Here is a 14,005-nt window from a genome sequence, read left to right on the forward strand (position 1 = left end):
CTCCCTCACCACTCATCCTCACCACTCATCCTCACCACTCTCCCTCACCACTCTCCCTCACCACTCTCCCTCACCACTCTCCCTCACCACTCTCCCTCACCACTCATCCTCACCACTCTCCCTCACCACTCTCCCTCACCACTCTCCCTCACCACTCTCCCTCACCACTCTCCCTCACCACTCTCCCTCACCACTCATCCCCACCACTCAACCTCCCCTCACCACTCACTAATCACCACTCACAATCGCCACTCACAACCGCCCTCACCATTATATTTTTGCCCCAGTCAACGCCGGATATTTCCCATTCGTAGCAGTTTATATCAACTCTATAAGCAACTTATATTAAACAGGAAGCGCGATCTTCTTGGTTCTTTCGGTAAAGTCACGTAGAAGGGAAGTAATAAAATAATAAAAATAAAACATAATAAAACAATTCTCACGACGTTTCGGCCACAACGCAAGCAGCCATCCTCAGGCGAAGAATGAAACACCCCAAGCTTGGAGCGTATATTTAAGCTGGGTTAGAGGGGGGGGAGGTGGGAAGAAGAGCGCCTAAACAAAATAATTTGCATATCAAGAGGAATTCAGCATATGGAAAATGCGTAGGAGGTGGGCGGGGGGGGGGTTCCAAATCAATACTATGCCCGTGCATTATGCAGGATTAGCAGCATCAAAGGGGGGGGGGGAAGGGGGGGAGCATTAACACGGTATTACCTTAGAGTCGCGGCATCTCTTCAGAAAGGTGAGAGACTCGATTAGCTGAGCCTTCTTGTCCCGGAGCTTGTTGAAGGATCTCAAAGTTATGTGGAAACCCTCCCCGTAGAGGCGGTTAAATTTCGATTTAAAGCTTTCGTGACTGCAGGGATTCATCTTCTTGGTTCTTTCGGTAAAGTCACGTAGAAGGGAAATAATAAAATAATAAAAATAAAAGCGCGATCCTAAAGTAATTTACAACCTTCGATTAGTCCTTTGTGCGATTCAAAGAATCGATTCGTGGAATGTTGGGGGTTTACATTTTGAATGACAGAGTTTTATTTTCATTGGTGTGTAATGTTTTAATGTTTTCAGGAGTTTTTAATTACATTTTTGCCCCGGTCAACGCCGGATATTTGCCGTTCGTAGCAGTTTATAACGACTTTAACCAACTTATAGTAAACGGGAATCGTCCGAATCTAAAGGAATCTACAACCTTCGATTCCTTTGCGCGATTCAGAGAATCGATTCTTGGTGCGTCGGGTTTAAAAGTAATTACACTGTTGTATTTTCATTGGTATGTAATGTTTTAAAGTTTTCAGAAGATTTTAAAAGTATTTTGCCCCCGGGCAACGCCGGGTATATCGAGTTTATACCACAAAGTCGTCGCTTGACACGGGTGGGGTGTCGAGGCCTAGTACCGTGCAGAGCCTCCGGCCTCGCCTAGATTGCCCACCCGGCTGAGGCTGGGTACGGGTGCCGTTCCCCCCCCCCCCCCCCCCCCGCGCTACAATAATACTGTCTAATCGCTATAATTTTATTATCTACCGACCCTATAATAGTAATTGCACACATTGTGGTGGGGGGGGGGAGTGAAGAGGACGTGAAACTTTGATGAATTTACCTCAGAGTCGCGTGCTGGGTGTCGAGGCCTAGTACCGTGCAGAGCCTCCGGCCTCGCCTAGATTGCCCACCCGGCTGAGGCTGGGTACGGGTGCCGTTCCCCCCCCCCCCCCCCCCCCGCGCTACAATAATACTGTCTAATCGCTATAATTGTATTATCTACCGACCCTATAATAGTAATTGCACACATTGTGGTGGGGGGGGAGTGAAGAGGACGTGAAACTTTGATGAATTTACCTCAGAGTCGCGTGCTGGGTGTCGAGGCCTAGTACCGTGCAGAGCCTCCGGCCTCGCCTAGATTGCCCACCCGGCTGAGGCTGGGTACGGGTGCCGTTCCCCCCCCCCCCCCCCCGCGCTACAATAATACTGTGTAATCGCTATAATTTTATTATCTACCGACCCTATAATAGTAATTGCACACATTGGGGTGGGGGGGGGGGGAGTGAAGAGGACGTGAAACTTTGATGAATTTACCTCAGAGTCGCGTGTTAATGCGTTGCGCATATTTTTAACGGGAATTAAAAATGGCGTCCACCCCGCAGCGAATGCGTCGCTACCCGTTGCCAGGGGCAACCGCCGTCCAATGAAACTGCGTATGGTCCGGCGACACACAGACACACACACAGACAGACAGACAGATTTGCGATTTTATATATATAGATTGTAGGCTGGTTCACTTCGTTCCTACCAGTATAAACTTTGAAGTTTGAAGCTGTGGACCGGGTTGGGAGACTGCTACGCTAGACAACAATCCCCCCCCCCCCCCCCGTCCTCATACTCAAGCACACACACGCCCGTCCAAAAGCCAGTTAATTTGCACGCTAATGTGTGCTAATTATATGCTAATTCATGCCAATTGTATGCTAATTCATGCTAATGATATGTTAATTTCTGCTAATGTATGATGATTTATGTGCCGATCAAAAGCCACTAGTAATTTGAACAACAACAACATCACCAATACGACCACCACCACCACACTCCAAACATAATTCTGATTGCAACGAAAGTTGTAACGTTTTTTTTATTTTCTTCATTCTTATTTTTTTGTTCAAACGTCAAAAAATTCATTCAAGTAAAACTTCCCCTCTTAAAATATATTACGGTTATATTTTTTCAAAAGATTGCTATATATTTCTTACAATTTAAATTAGTACAAATCATGCACACGCACGCAAACGCACGCACACACGCACACGCAACAAACTGTGCGTGCGCCAATCATCGCGTGTTCGGTAACTCGATCACCAAGAAAGATCCAAACGACCATTTGTCGTATCCTGTGGCTCTTTCGGTAAAGGTCACGGAGATGGGGTTTAAGGAAAATCACAAAAAAATAACAAAAAACTCAGCGACGTTTCGACGGCAACGTGAGCGGCTCGTCATCGAAGCGTCGCGAGTTTTTTTGTTAATTCCTTAGAAGCCTCTTCTTGGTTCTTTCGGTAAAGTCACGTAGAAGGGAAATAATAAAATAATAAAAATAAAACATAATAAAATACAATTCTCACGACGTTTTGGCCACAACGCAAGCAGCCGTCCTCAGGTGGAGAACAGCGTCTGTCGGGAAGACAGAGTCTCCACCTGAGGACGGCTGCTTGCGTTGTGGCCGAAACGTCGTGAGAATTATTTTATTATGTTTTATTTTTATTATTTTATTATTTCACTTCTACGTGCCTTTACCGAAATAACCAAGAAGATGAATCCCTGCAGTCACGAAAGAAGCTTTAATTCCTTAGAAGCCATCTACGAGACTTCACCGAAAAACGTGAATTCCTGCAGTCACGAAAGCTTTCAGTCGAGACCATTTGTCAATCAATGAACAGCGGCCGTTCAATCAGAATCCCAGCGGCACCAACATCATCATCATTGTCATCATCAACATCATCGTCATCATCAACATCATCAACATCATCATCATCGTCATCAACATCATCATCAACATCATCATCATCGTCGTCGTCTTCACGGGGCGCCTTGGGGCAAGCGCTGCTTCTTCAGCGGCGTCCGTCTGGTCTAGGTGATGGTGGTGATGGTGGTGATGGTGATGGTCGTGGTGATGGTGATGGTCGTGGTGATGGTCGTGGTGATGGTGATGGTCGTGGTGGTGGTGATGGTGGTGGTGATGGTCGTGGTGGTGATGGTGGTGATGGTGGTGATGGTGGTGATGGTGATGGTCGTGGTGATGGTGATGGTGGTGGTGATGGTGGTGATGGTGATGGTCGTGGTGATGGTGATGGTCGTGGTGATGGTGATGGTCGTGGTGATGGTGGTGGTGGTGATGATGGTGGTGATGGTCGTGGTGGTGATGGTGGTGGTGATGGTCGTGGTGGTGATGGTGGTGATGGTGGTGATGGTGGTGATGGTCGTGGTGATGGTGATGGTCGTGGTGATGGTGTTGGTCGTGGTGGTGATGGTGGTGATGGTGGTGATGGTGGTGGTGATGATCGTGGTGGTGATGGTGATCGTCGTGGTGATGGTGATGGTCGTGGTGGTGATGGTGGTGATGGTGGTGATGGTAGTCTAGATGGTGAAGGTGGTGAAGGTGGTGATGGTGGTGGTGATGGTCGTGGTGGTGATGGTGGTGGTCGTGGTGGTGGTGGTCTAAGATAATCATCTAAGATGATCGTCTAGATCAGGGGCGGGGAACCTTTTATCTGCCAGGGGCCATTGGAATATTTATAAAAAAAATCATTCGCGGGCCGTACAAAATCATCAACTTAAAAATTTGCCTGTTATATATTTGGTCAAACATTCCATTAACTCACCCGGTTGCCTTGGCAGGGCCAGGCCAATTGATCTCAACCCCTGTAGTGAACAAAGAGAGAGCTATTTGTGACCAGCGATGACAGTAATTTTGCTGTGTCCGTTCCACCTGATGACGGAAGCTTGCGTTGCCTCCGAAATATCGTGGTTTAATTTTAGTTATTTTCATTTTTTGTTTTGTTTTTCGTCTACGTGACTTTACCGAAAGAATCCAAATAGTATGGATCCATGCAGTCACGAAAACTGCCAAATCTAGAATGTCTAGATGGTCATCTAGATGACGGTCTAGATTGATCGTCTAAATAATTGTCTAGATTGATCATCTAAATGATTGATAATTTGTTTTTTACCCTTCTATCTGGCAACAAAACTGACACCTTTTTACAAGGAGTCATGTTTGCATAGACCACAATACCTGCAGCCATAATGCAAAGAAAAAACACAACTCTGATAATATATGCACTGTCCTTGAAGTTGATTGGTCCACACCCGAGACAGCTTTCCTTAGAGCCTAGTCTCACATGGTGTTGGACCAAATGACGCCAAAAGGTGCACAACTCAAAGACAATGCACCATCAGAGTATGAGAGCTCTGGGTAAAGCATTTACACCATTGGAACCTCATTTGCCAGTAACAAAATATGATCATTGTTTTTTTACCCTTCTATCTGGCAACAAAACTGACACCTTTTTACAAGGAGTCATGTTTGCATAGACCACAATACCTGCAGCCATAATGCAAAGAAAAAACATAACTCTGATAATATATGCACTGTCCTTGAAGTTGATTGGTCCACACCCGAGACAGCTTTCCTTAGAGCCTAGTCTCACATGGGTTGGACCAGATGACGCCAAAAGGCGCACAACTCAAAGACAATGCACCATCAGAGTATGAGAGCTCGGGGTGAAACATTTACACCATTGGAACCTCATTTGCCAGTAAAAATATGATAATTGTTTTTTTACCCTTCTATCTGGCAAGAAAACTGACACCTTTTTTGCAACCAGAATTTCTTCAATCGCACCGTCCCCCCCCCACCACCGCCCCCCCCACCCCGCATCATTCTCATTGGCCGGGAGGGATTTCATTGGACGGAAGGTTGGAGCACCTCGAATGCCATTGGACGGAAGGGGTTTCGGCGGCGTCTCTCGAATTCCATTGGTCAATAGGAACAACAACGAGAAAGATACCTTGCATCTGATTGGATGATGGGGTGGCGGTGAGCCCTTTTCGATTTGATTGAACGAAACGGAAGGCGGGGTGCGCGGGAAAAGCGGCCGATCTTAAATCCGATTGCTTAAAAGGAAACGCAGCCTCGAATCCGATTGGGTGAACATTTTTCGATTTAAAGCTTCTTTCGTGACTGCAGGGATTCATCTTCTTGGTTCTTTCGGTAAAGTCATCACGTAGAAGGGAAGTAATAAAATAATAAAATAATAAAATACAATTCTCACGACGTTTCGGCCACAACGCGAGCAGCCGTCCTCAGGTGAAGAACAAGTCTATCGGAAAGACAGCGTCTGAATGAAATAGCACCAGGCTTGGCAGCGTATATTTAAGCTGCTGGGTTGGAGGGGGAAGAGCGCCTTGACAAAGGAATTTAGCATATTTATGCTAAATTCCTCTGTTGATATGCAAATTATTTTGTCAAGGCGCTCTTCCCCCTCCAACCCAGCAGCTTAAATATACGCTGCCAAGCCTGGTGGTGCTCATTCAGACGCTGTCTTTCCGACAGACCTGTTCTCCACCTGAAGACGGCTGCTTGCGTTGTGGCCGAAACGTCGTGAGAATTGTATTTTATTATGTTTTAATATTTTATTATTTTATTACTTCCCTTCTACGTGACGACTTTACCAAAAGAACCAAGAAGATGGGTGAACATTCTTTCGGGGACTCTGGCCGTATTTGAATCCCCATTGGATGGGCCGAACAGGTTGCAGTCGAGGTTCTACCCGATTGGCCACGACAGAAGGGAGGGGCTTGGCAGTAAGCCTCGAACCGATTGGTCGAAAACCGGAGCCGACGGCATTGACTCTGAAACGTGATTGGAGAAATGTTTGTAGGTCTGGAATCCGATTGGTTGAGCAGTATTCCTTGAATCCGATTGGTTGAGCGCTAATCCTGAAATTCCATTGGTTGAGCAGTAACCTTGAATCCGATTGGTTGAGCAGTATTCCTTGAATCTGATTGGTTGATCTAGATTCCTTGAATCCGATTGGCTGAGCAGTATTCCTTGAATCCGATTGGTTGATCTAGATTCCTTGAATCCGATTGGTTGAGCAGTATTCCTTGAATCTGATTGGTTGATCTAGATTCCTTGAATCCGATTGATTGAGCAGTATTCCTTGAATCCGATTGGTTGATCAAGATTCCTTGAATCCGATTGGTTGAGCGGTAACCTTCAATCCGATTGGTTGAGCAGTATTCCTTGAATCCGATTGGCTGAGCGGTAACCTTCAATCCGATTGGTTGAGCAGTATTCCTTGAGTCCGATTAGTTGAGCAGTATTCCTTGAATCCGATTGGTTGATCAAGATTCCTTGAATCTGATTGGTTGAGCGGTAACCTTCAATCCGATTGGTTGAGCAGTATTCCTTGAATCCGATTGGTTGATCAAGATTCCTTGAATCTGATTGGTTGAGCGGTAACCTTCAATCCGATTGGCTGAGCAGTATTCCTTGAATCCGATTGGTTGATCAAGATTCCTTGAATCTGATTGGTTGAGCGGTAACCTTCAATCCGATTGGTTGAGCAGTATTCCTTGAATCCGATTGGTTGATCAAGATTCCTTGAATCCGATTGGCTGAGCAGTATTCCTTGAATCCGATTGGCTGAGCAGTATTCCTTGAATCCGATTGGTTGAGCAGTATTCCTTGAATCCGATTGGCTGAGCAGTATTCCTTGAATCCGATTGGTTGATCAAGATTCCTTGAATCCGATTGGCTGAGCAGTATTCCTTGAATCCGATTGGCTGAGCAGTATTCCTTGAATCCGATTGGTTGAGCAGTATTCCTTGAATCCGATTGGTTGATCAAGATTCCTTGAATCCGATTGGCTGAGCAGTATTCCTTGAATCCGATTGGCTGAGCAGTATTCCTTGAATCCGATTGGTTGATCAAGATTCCTTGAATCCGATTGGTTGAGCGGTAACCTCTTGAATCTGATTGGCTGAGCAGTAACCACCCCTCTCTCTCTCTTGAATCCGATTGGCCGATCAGCTCCAGCCAATCGATGGCCCCACCGGTGGAGGGCGGAGGGCTGACGGCTGCTGTGGGTGGGGGTGGTGGTGCTCACATCCCATTGGCCGACCAGCTCCAGCCAATCGCAGGCCCCCATTGTAGAGATGAGGGGGGGGGGATGGCGGCGGAGGAGGCAAGGGGCTAACATCCGATTGGCCGACCACCTCCAGCCAATCGATGGCCACCCTCCCGGTGAAGGGTGGTGGGGGGGGGCGGAGGAAGGGGGCGTGGCCCGTCGAAGGGCCGCCTCACATCCGATTGGCCGACCACCTCCAGCCAATCGATGGCCACCTCCCGGTGAAGGGTGGGGGGGGAAGGGGGCGTGGCTTGCGGAGGAAGGCAGCCTCACATCCGATTGGCCAACCACCTCCAGCCAATCGATGGCCCACCCCCCGGTGAAGGGTGGGGGGGGGACGGAGGAAGGGGGCGTGGCTTGCGGAGGAAGGCAGCCTCACATCCGATTGGCCGACCACCTCCAGCCAATCGATGGCCACCCTCCCGGTGAAGGGGGGGGGGGGGAAGGGGGCGTGGCTTGCGGAGGAAGGCAGCCTCACATCCGATTGGCCGACCACCTCCAGCCAATCGATGGCCACCTCCCGGGAAGGGTGGGGGGGGCGGAGGAAGGGGGCGTGGCCCGTCGAAGGGCCGCCTCACATCCGATTGGCCGACCACCCCCCGGTGAAGGGTGGGGGGAAGGGGGGGGGGAAGGGGGCGTGGCTTGCGGAGGAAGGCAGCCTCACATCCGATTGGCCGCGAGCCGTGAGCGGTGGGCGTGGAGGAGGAGCCAGCGGCCATGGCCGTGGTCCTGGCTCCTCCCCCACAGGAGGGTCTCCTCGACGCGGGTCGGGCGCGGAACGTCGGACGTCCCGGCGGGTCCCTGCGCGAGGCTCACAAGGGCCACGCAGGCGGCGTCCTGGCCCAGAAGGTGGACGCGGGGTGGACGCAGCAGCAGCCGCGTGCGGGCAGCACGGGCAGGGTCCACCACTGGGGGGTGGGGGAGGGGGAGGGGTGGGGGGGAGGGTGGGGGGTGGGGGAGGAGGGGAGGGGTGGGGGGGTAAGAGGTGGGGGGAGGGGAGGGGGGTGGGGGGTGGGGAGGGTGGGGTGGGGGGAGGGTGGGGTGGGGGAGGGGGGTGGGGGGTGGGGAGGGGGGGGAACGGGAGGGGGAGGGGAGGGGGGGTGGGGGGGAAGGGGGAGGTGTGGGGGGGGTGGGGGGTGGGGGAGGGGGGGAGCGGAGGGGGGAGGGGAGGGGGGTGGGGGAAGGGAGGGGGAGGTGTGGGGGTGGGGGTGGGGGAGGGGAGGAGGAGGGAAGAGGAGGGGTGGGGGGAGGGGGGGAGGGGGGGAGGGGTGGGGGGGGGTAAGAGGTGGGGGGAGGGGAGGGGGAGGGGGGTAATGGAAGGGGGAGTGACAATGGGAGGTGACAAGAGATACAGAGACTCATAGACTCAGCACTCACACAGAGACCCATAGACTCACCACACACACAGAGACCTATAGAGACCCACAGACTCACCACTCACACAGAGACCCACAGAGACTCACCACACAGAGACCCACATACTCACCACTCACACAGAAACCCATAGACTCACCACTCACACAGAAACCCATAGACTCAGCACTCACACAGAGACTCAGAGACTCACCACACAGAGACCCACAGACTCACCACTCACACAGAGACCCATAGACTCACCACACACACAGAGACCTATAGAGACCCACAGACTCACCACTCACACAGAGACCCACAGAGACTCACCACACACACAGAGACCTATAGAGACCCACAGACTCACCACTCACACAGAGACCCACAGAGACTCACCACACAGAGACTCACAGACTCACCACACAGAGACTCACAGACTCACCACACAGAGACTGACAGACTCACCACACAGAGACTCACAGACTCACCACACAGAGACCCATAGAGACTCACCACACAGAGACTCGTAGACTCACCACACAGAGACCCACAGACTCACCACACAGAGACTCACACACTCACCACAGAGAGACCCACAGACTCACCACTCACACAGAGACTCACCACTCACACACAGAGACTCATAGACTCACCACACAGAGACCCACACACTCACCACTCACACAGAGACCCATAGACTCACCACACACACAGAGACCTATAGAGACCCACAGACTCACCACTCACACAGAGACCCACAGAGACTCACCACACAGAGACTCACAGACTCACCACACAGAGACTCACAGACTCACCACACAGAGACTGACAGACTCACCACACAGAGACTCACAGACTCACCACACAGAGACCCATAGAGACTCACCACACAGAGACTCGTAGACTCACCACACAGAGACCCACAGACTCACCACACAGAGACTCACACACTCACCACAGAGAGACCCACAGACTCACCACTCACACAGAGACTCACCACTCACACACAGAGACTCATAGACTCACCACACAGAGACCCACACACTCACCACTCACACAGAGACCCATAGACTCACCACACACACAGAGACCTATAGAGACCCACAGACTCACCACTCACACAGAGACCCACAGAGACTCACCACACAGAGACTCACAGACTCACCACAGAGAGACCCACAGAGACTCACCACACAGAGACTCGTAGACTCACCACACAGAGACCCACACACTCACCACAGAGAGACCCACAGACTCACCACTCACACACAGAGACTCATAGACTCACCACACAGAGACCCACACACTCACCACAGAGAGACCCACAGACTCACCACTCACACACAGAGACCCACACACTCACCACACAGAGACTCACAGACTCACCATTCACACAGAAACTCACAGACTCACCACTAACACAGAGACTCACAGACTCACCACACAGACTCACCACACAGACTCACCGTTCTCAAAGAAGAAGCGGTAAAATTCGACGCCCTCCACCAGATTCCCCAGCGCCTCAGGCTCGAAGGACGTGACACACGGATCACACAGCCGCCTACACACAGACACACACACACAGACACACACACAGACACACACACAGAGACACACACACACACACAATGACACACACACAGACACACACATTGACACACACACACAAACATACAAACACATAAAGACAGACAGACATATTCACAGAAACGGACAGACACACACACAGATACACACAGACACACACAGACACACACACAGACACACACACAGACACAAACACAGAGAGAGACAGATAGACACAGACAGACCCCCACAGACACAGACAGACTTAGAGATACATAGAGACCCATAGAGATACATAGAGACCCATCCTCATTGAGACCCACACTTATAGAGACCCACACCTATAGACACCCACACTCATAGAGACCCATACTCAAAGGGGTCTCTATAATCGAGATTAGTCCACACACGGGGTAGAAGGGAGCGAGATGGAACAGATGGAGATTAGTCCACACACGGGGGTAGAAGGGAGTGAGATGGAACAGATGGAGATTAGTCCACACACGGGGTAGAAGGGAGTGAGATGGAACAGATGGAGATTAGTCCACACACGGGTGTAGAAGGGAGAGAGATGGAACAGATGGAGATTAGTCCACACACGTGGTAGAAGGGAGTGAGATGGAACAGATGGAGATTAGTCCACACACGGGTGTAGAAGGGAGTGAGATGGAACAGATGGAGATTAGTCCACACACGGGTGTAGAAGGGAGTGAGATGGAACAGATGGAGATTAGTGCACACACGGTGTAGAAGGGAGCGAGATGGAACAGATGGAGATTAGTCCACACACGGGGTGGAAGGGAGTGAGATGGAACAGATGGGGATTAGTCCACACACGGGGTAGAAGGGAGTGAGATGGAACAGATGGGGATTAGTCCACACACGGGTTGAGAAGTGAGTGAGATGGAACAGATGGAGATTAGTCCACACACGGGGTAGAAGGGAGCGAGATGGAACAGATGGAGATTAGTCCACACACGGGTTGAGAAGTGAGTGAGATGGAACAGATGGAGATTAGTCCACACACGGGGTAGAAGGGAGTGAGATGGAACAGATGGGGATTAGTCCACACACGGTGTAGAAGGGAGTGAGATGGAACAGATGGAGATTAGTCCACACACGGGGTAGAAGGGAGTGAGATGGAACAGATGGGGATTAGTCCACACACGGGGTAGAAGGGAGTGAGATGGAACAGATGGGGATTAGTCCACACACGGGTGTAGAAGGGAGTGAGATGGAACAGATGGAGATTAGTCCACACACGGGGTGGAAGGGAGTGAGATGGAACAGATGGAGATTAGTCCACACACGGGGTAGAAGGGAGTGAGATGGAACAGATGGAGATTAGTCCACACACGGGTTGAGAAGTGAGTGAGATGGAACAGATGGAGATTAGTCCACACACGGGGTAGAAGGGAGTGAGATGGAACAGATGGGGATTAGTCCACACACGGGGTAGAAGGGAGTGAGATGGAACAGATGGAGATTAGTCCACACACGGGTTGAGAAGTGAGTGAGATGGAACAGATGGAGATTAGTCCACACACGGGGTAGAAGGGAGTGAGATGGAACAGATGGGGATTAGTCCACACACGGGGTAGAAGGGAGAGAGATGGAACAGATGGAGATTAGTCCACACACGGGTTGAGAAGGGAGCGAGATGGAACAGATGGAGATTAGTCCACACACGGGGTAGAAGGGAGCGAGATGGAACAGATGGGGATTAGTGCACACACGGGGTAGAAGGGAGTGAGATGGAACAGATGGAGATTAGTCCACACACGGGGTAGAAGGGAGTGAGATGGAACAGATGGGGATTAGTCCACACACGGGGTAGAAGGGAGAGAGATGGAACAGATGGAGATTAGTCCACACACGGGTTGAGAAGTGAGTGAGATGGAACAGATGGAGATTAGTCCACACACGGGTTGAGAAGGGAGCGAGATGGAACAGATGGAGATTAGTCCACACACGGGGTAGAAGGGAGCGAGATGGAACAGATGGGGATTAGTCCACACACGGGTTGAGAAGGGAATGAGATGGAACAGATGGAGATTAGTGAACACACGGGGTAGAAGGGAGCGAGATGGAACAGATGGGGATTAGTCCACACACGGGGTAGAAGGGAGCGAGATGGAACAGATGGAGATTAGTCCACACACGGGTGTAGAAGGGAGTGAGATGGAACAGATGGGGATTAGTCCACACACGGGGTAGAAGGGAGAGAGATGGAACAGATGGAGATTAGTGCACTCACCTGTAGGCCTCAAAGTCGCCATTGTTGATGGCCTCTATGAGTTCCTCCGTCACCTTGACGACCTCCATCTTCCTCGCTGTTGCCACGGCGACCGGAGGGAGAGGCGGGGGGGGGGGAGAAGTCATGTGGTGAGTCTACGGCGAGCGTGGTGAGTCTACGGCGAGCGTGGTGAGTCTACGGTAACTCACGTGGTGAGTCTACGCTGAGTGTGGTGAGTCTACGCTGAGCGTGGTGAGTCTACAGCGAGCGTGGTGAGTCTACAGCGAGCGTGGTGAGTCTACGCTGAGCGTGGTGAGTCTATGGTAAACGTGTTGAGTCTACGGTAAATGCGGCGAGTCTACGGCAAGTGTGGTGAGTCTAAGGCGAGCGTGGTGAGTCTACGGCAATCGTGTTGAGTCTACGGTAAATGCGGCGAGTCTACGGCAAGTGTGGTGAGTCTAAGGCGAGCGTGGTGAGTCTACGGTAAGCGTGATGAGTCTACGGTAAACGTGGCGAGTCTACAGCTGGTCTCGTGAGTCTACAGGAAGTGTCCCCGTGTGTTCCCCCCATCGCCGCCCCTCACCCTGCTCCCCTCCTCCCCCTCCCCCTCCTCCCTCTCCGTCCCCCAGGGCGGCTCCCCTAGCCACCCAGGCGAGGCCGCAGGCTGCGAGGCGAGACCAGGCCTCGCCCACCCAGGTGAGCCAGGCTCCGAGCACGGCCCACCAGGCCGTAGGCCCCTCCGAGCCCATGGCGGAGACGAACCGGCTCCGACTGGTTAGAAGCGGAATGAACTCGAAACGATACCGGCGGACGAACCGGATCCGACCGGAATCAACCGGTTCTGTCTTGATTCGGCTGGTTTGACGGCTGGTCTCTTGCTCCCCTATTGGCTGTCCGAGGCCATCCAGGAAAGAACCGGCTCCGACCGGTTAGAAGCAGAATAAACTCGAACCGTTACCGGTCGACGAACCGGATCCGACCGGAATCAACCGGTTCTGTCTTGATTCAGCTGGTTTGACGGCTGGTCTGCTGCTCCCCTATTGGCTGCCCGAGGCCATCCAGGAAAGAACCGGCTCCGACCGGATAGAAGCGGAATGAACTCGAACGGATACCGGCGGACGAACCGGTTCCGACCGGAATCAACCGGTTCTGTCTTGATTCGGCTGGTTTGACG

General features: G+C 51.5%; 1 protein-coding gene across 1 annotated transcript in view; it reads right to left on the minus strand.

The window, feature by feature from the left end:
- Positions 1-5,925: 5,925 nt before the first annotated feature.
- The window catches only part of LOC144953841 (calcium/calmodulin-dependent protein kinase type II subunit delta-like), a 40,476-nt gene continuing 32,396 nt past the window's right edge, over positions 5,926-14,005 (minus strand). The window contains exons 7-9 of the mRNA XM_078884496.1: positions 12,853-12,928; positions 10,496-10,590; positions 5,926-8,584 (exon numbers count right to left, since the gene is read on the minus strand). Of these exons, the coding sequence (XP_078740622.1) occupies positions 8,337-8,584; positions 10,496-10,590; positions 12,853-12,928 (419 nt within the window). The 3' untranslated portion in view covers positions 5,926-8,336. The remainder of the gene's footprint in view (positions 8,585-10,495; positions 10,591-12,852; positions 12,929-14,005) is intronic.

The sequence above is a fragment of the Lampetra fluviatilis genome (genome assembly GCF_964198595.1).
Source record: "Lampetra fluviatilis chromosome 45 unlocalized genomic scaffold, kcLamFluv1.1 SUPER_45_unloc_3, whole genome shotgun sequence".
NCBI classification, from domain to species: Eukaryota; Metazoa; Chordata; class Hyperoartia; order Petromyzontiformes; family Petromyzontidae; genus Lampetra; species Lampetra fluviatilis.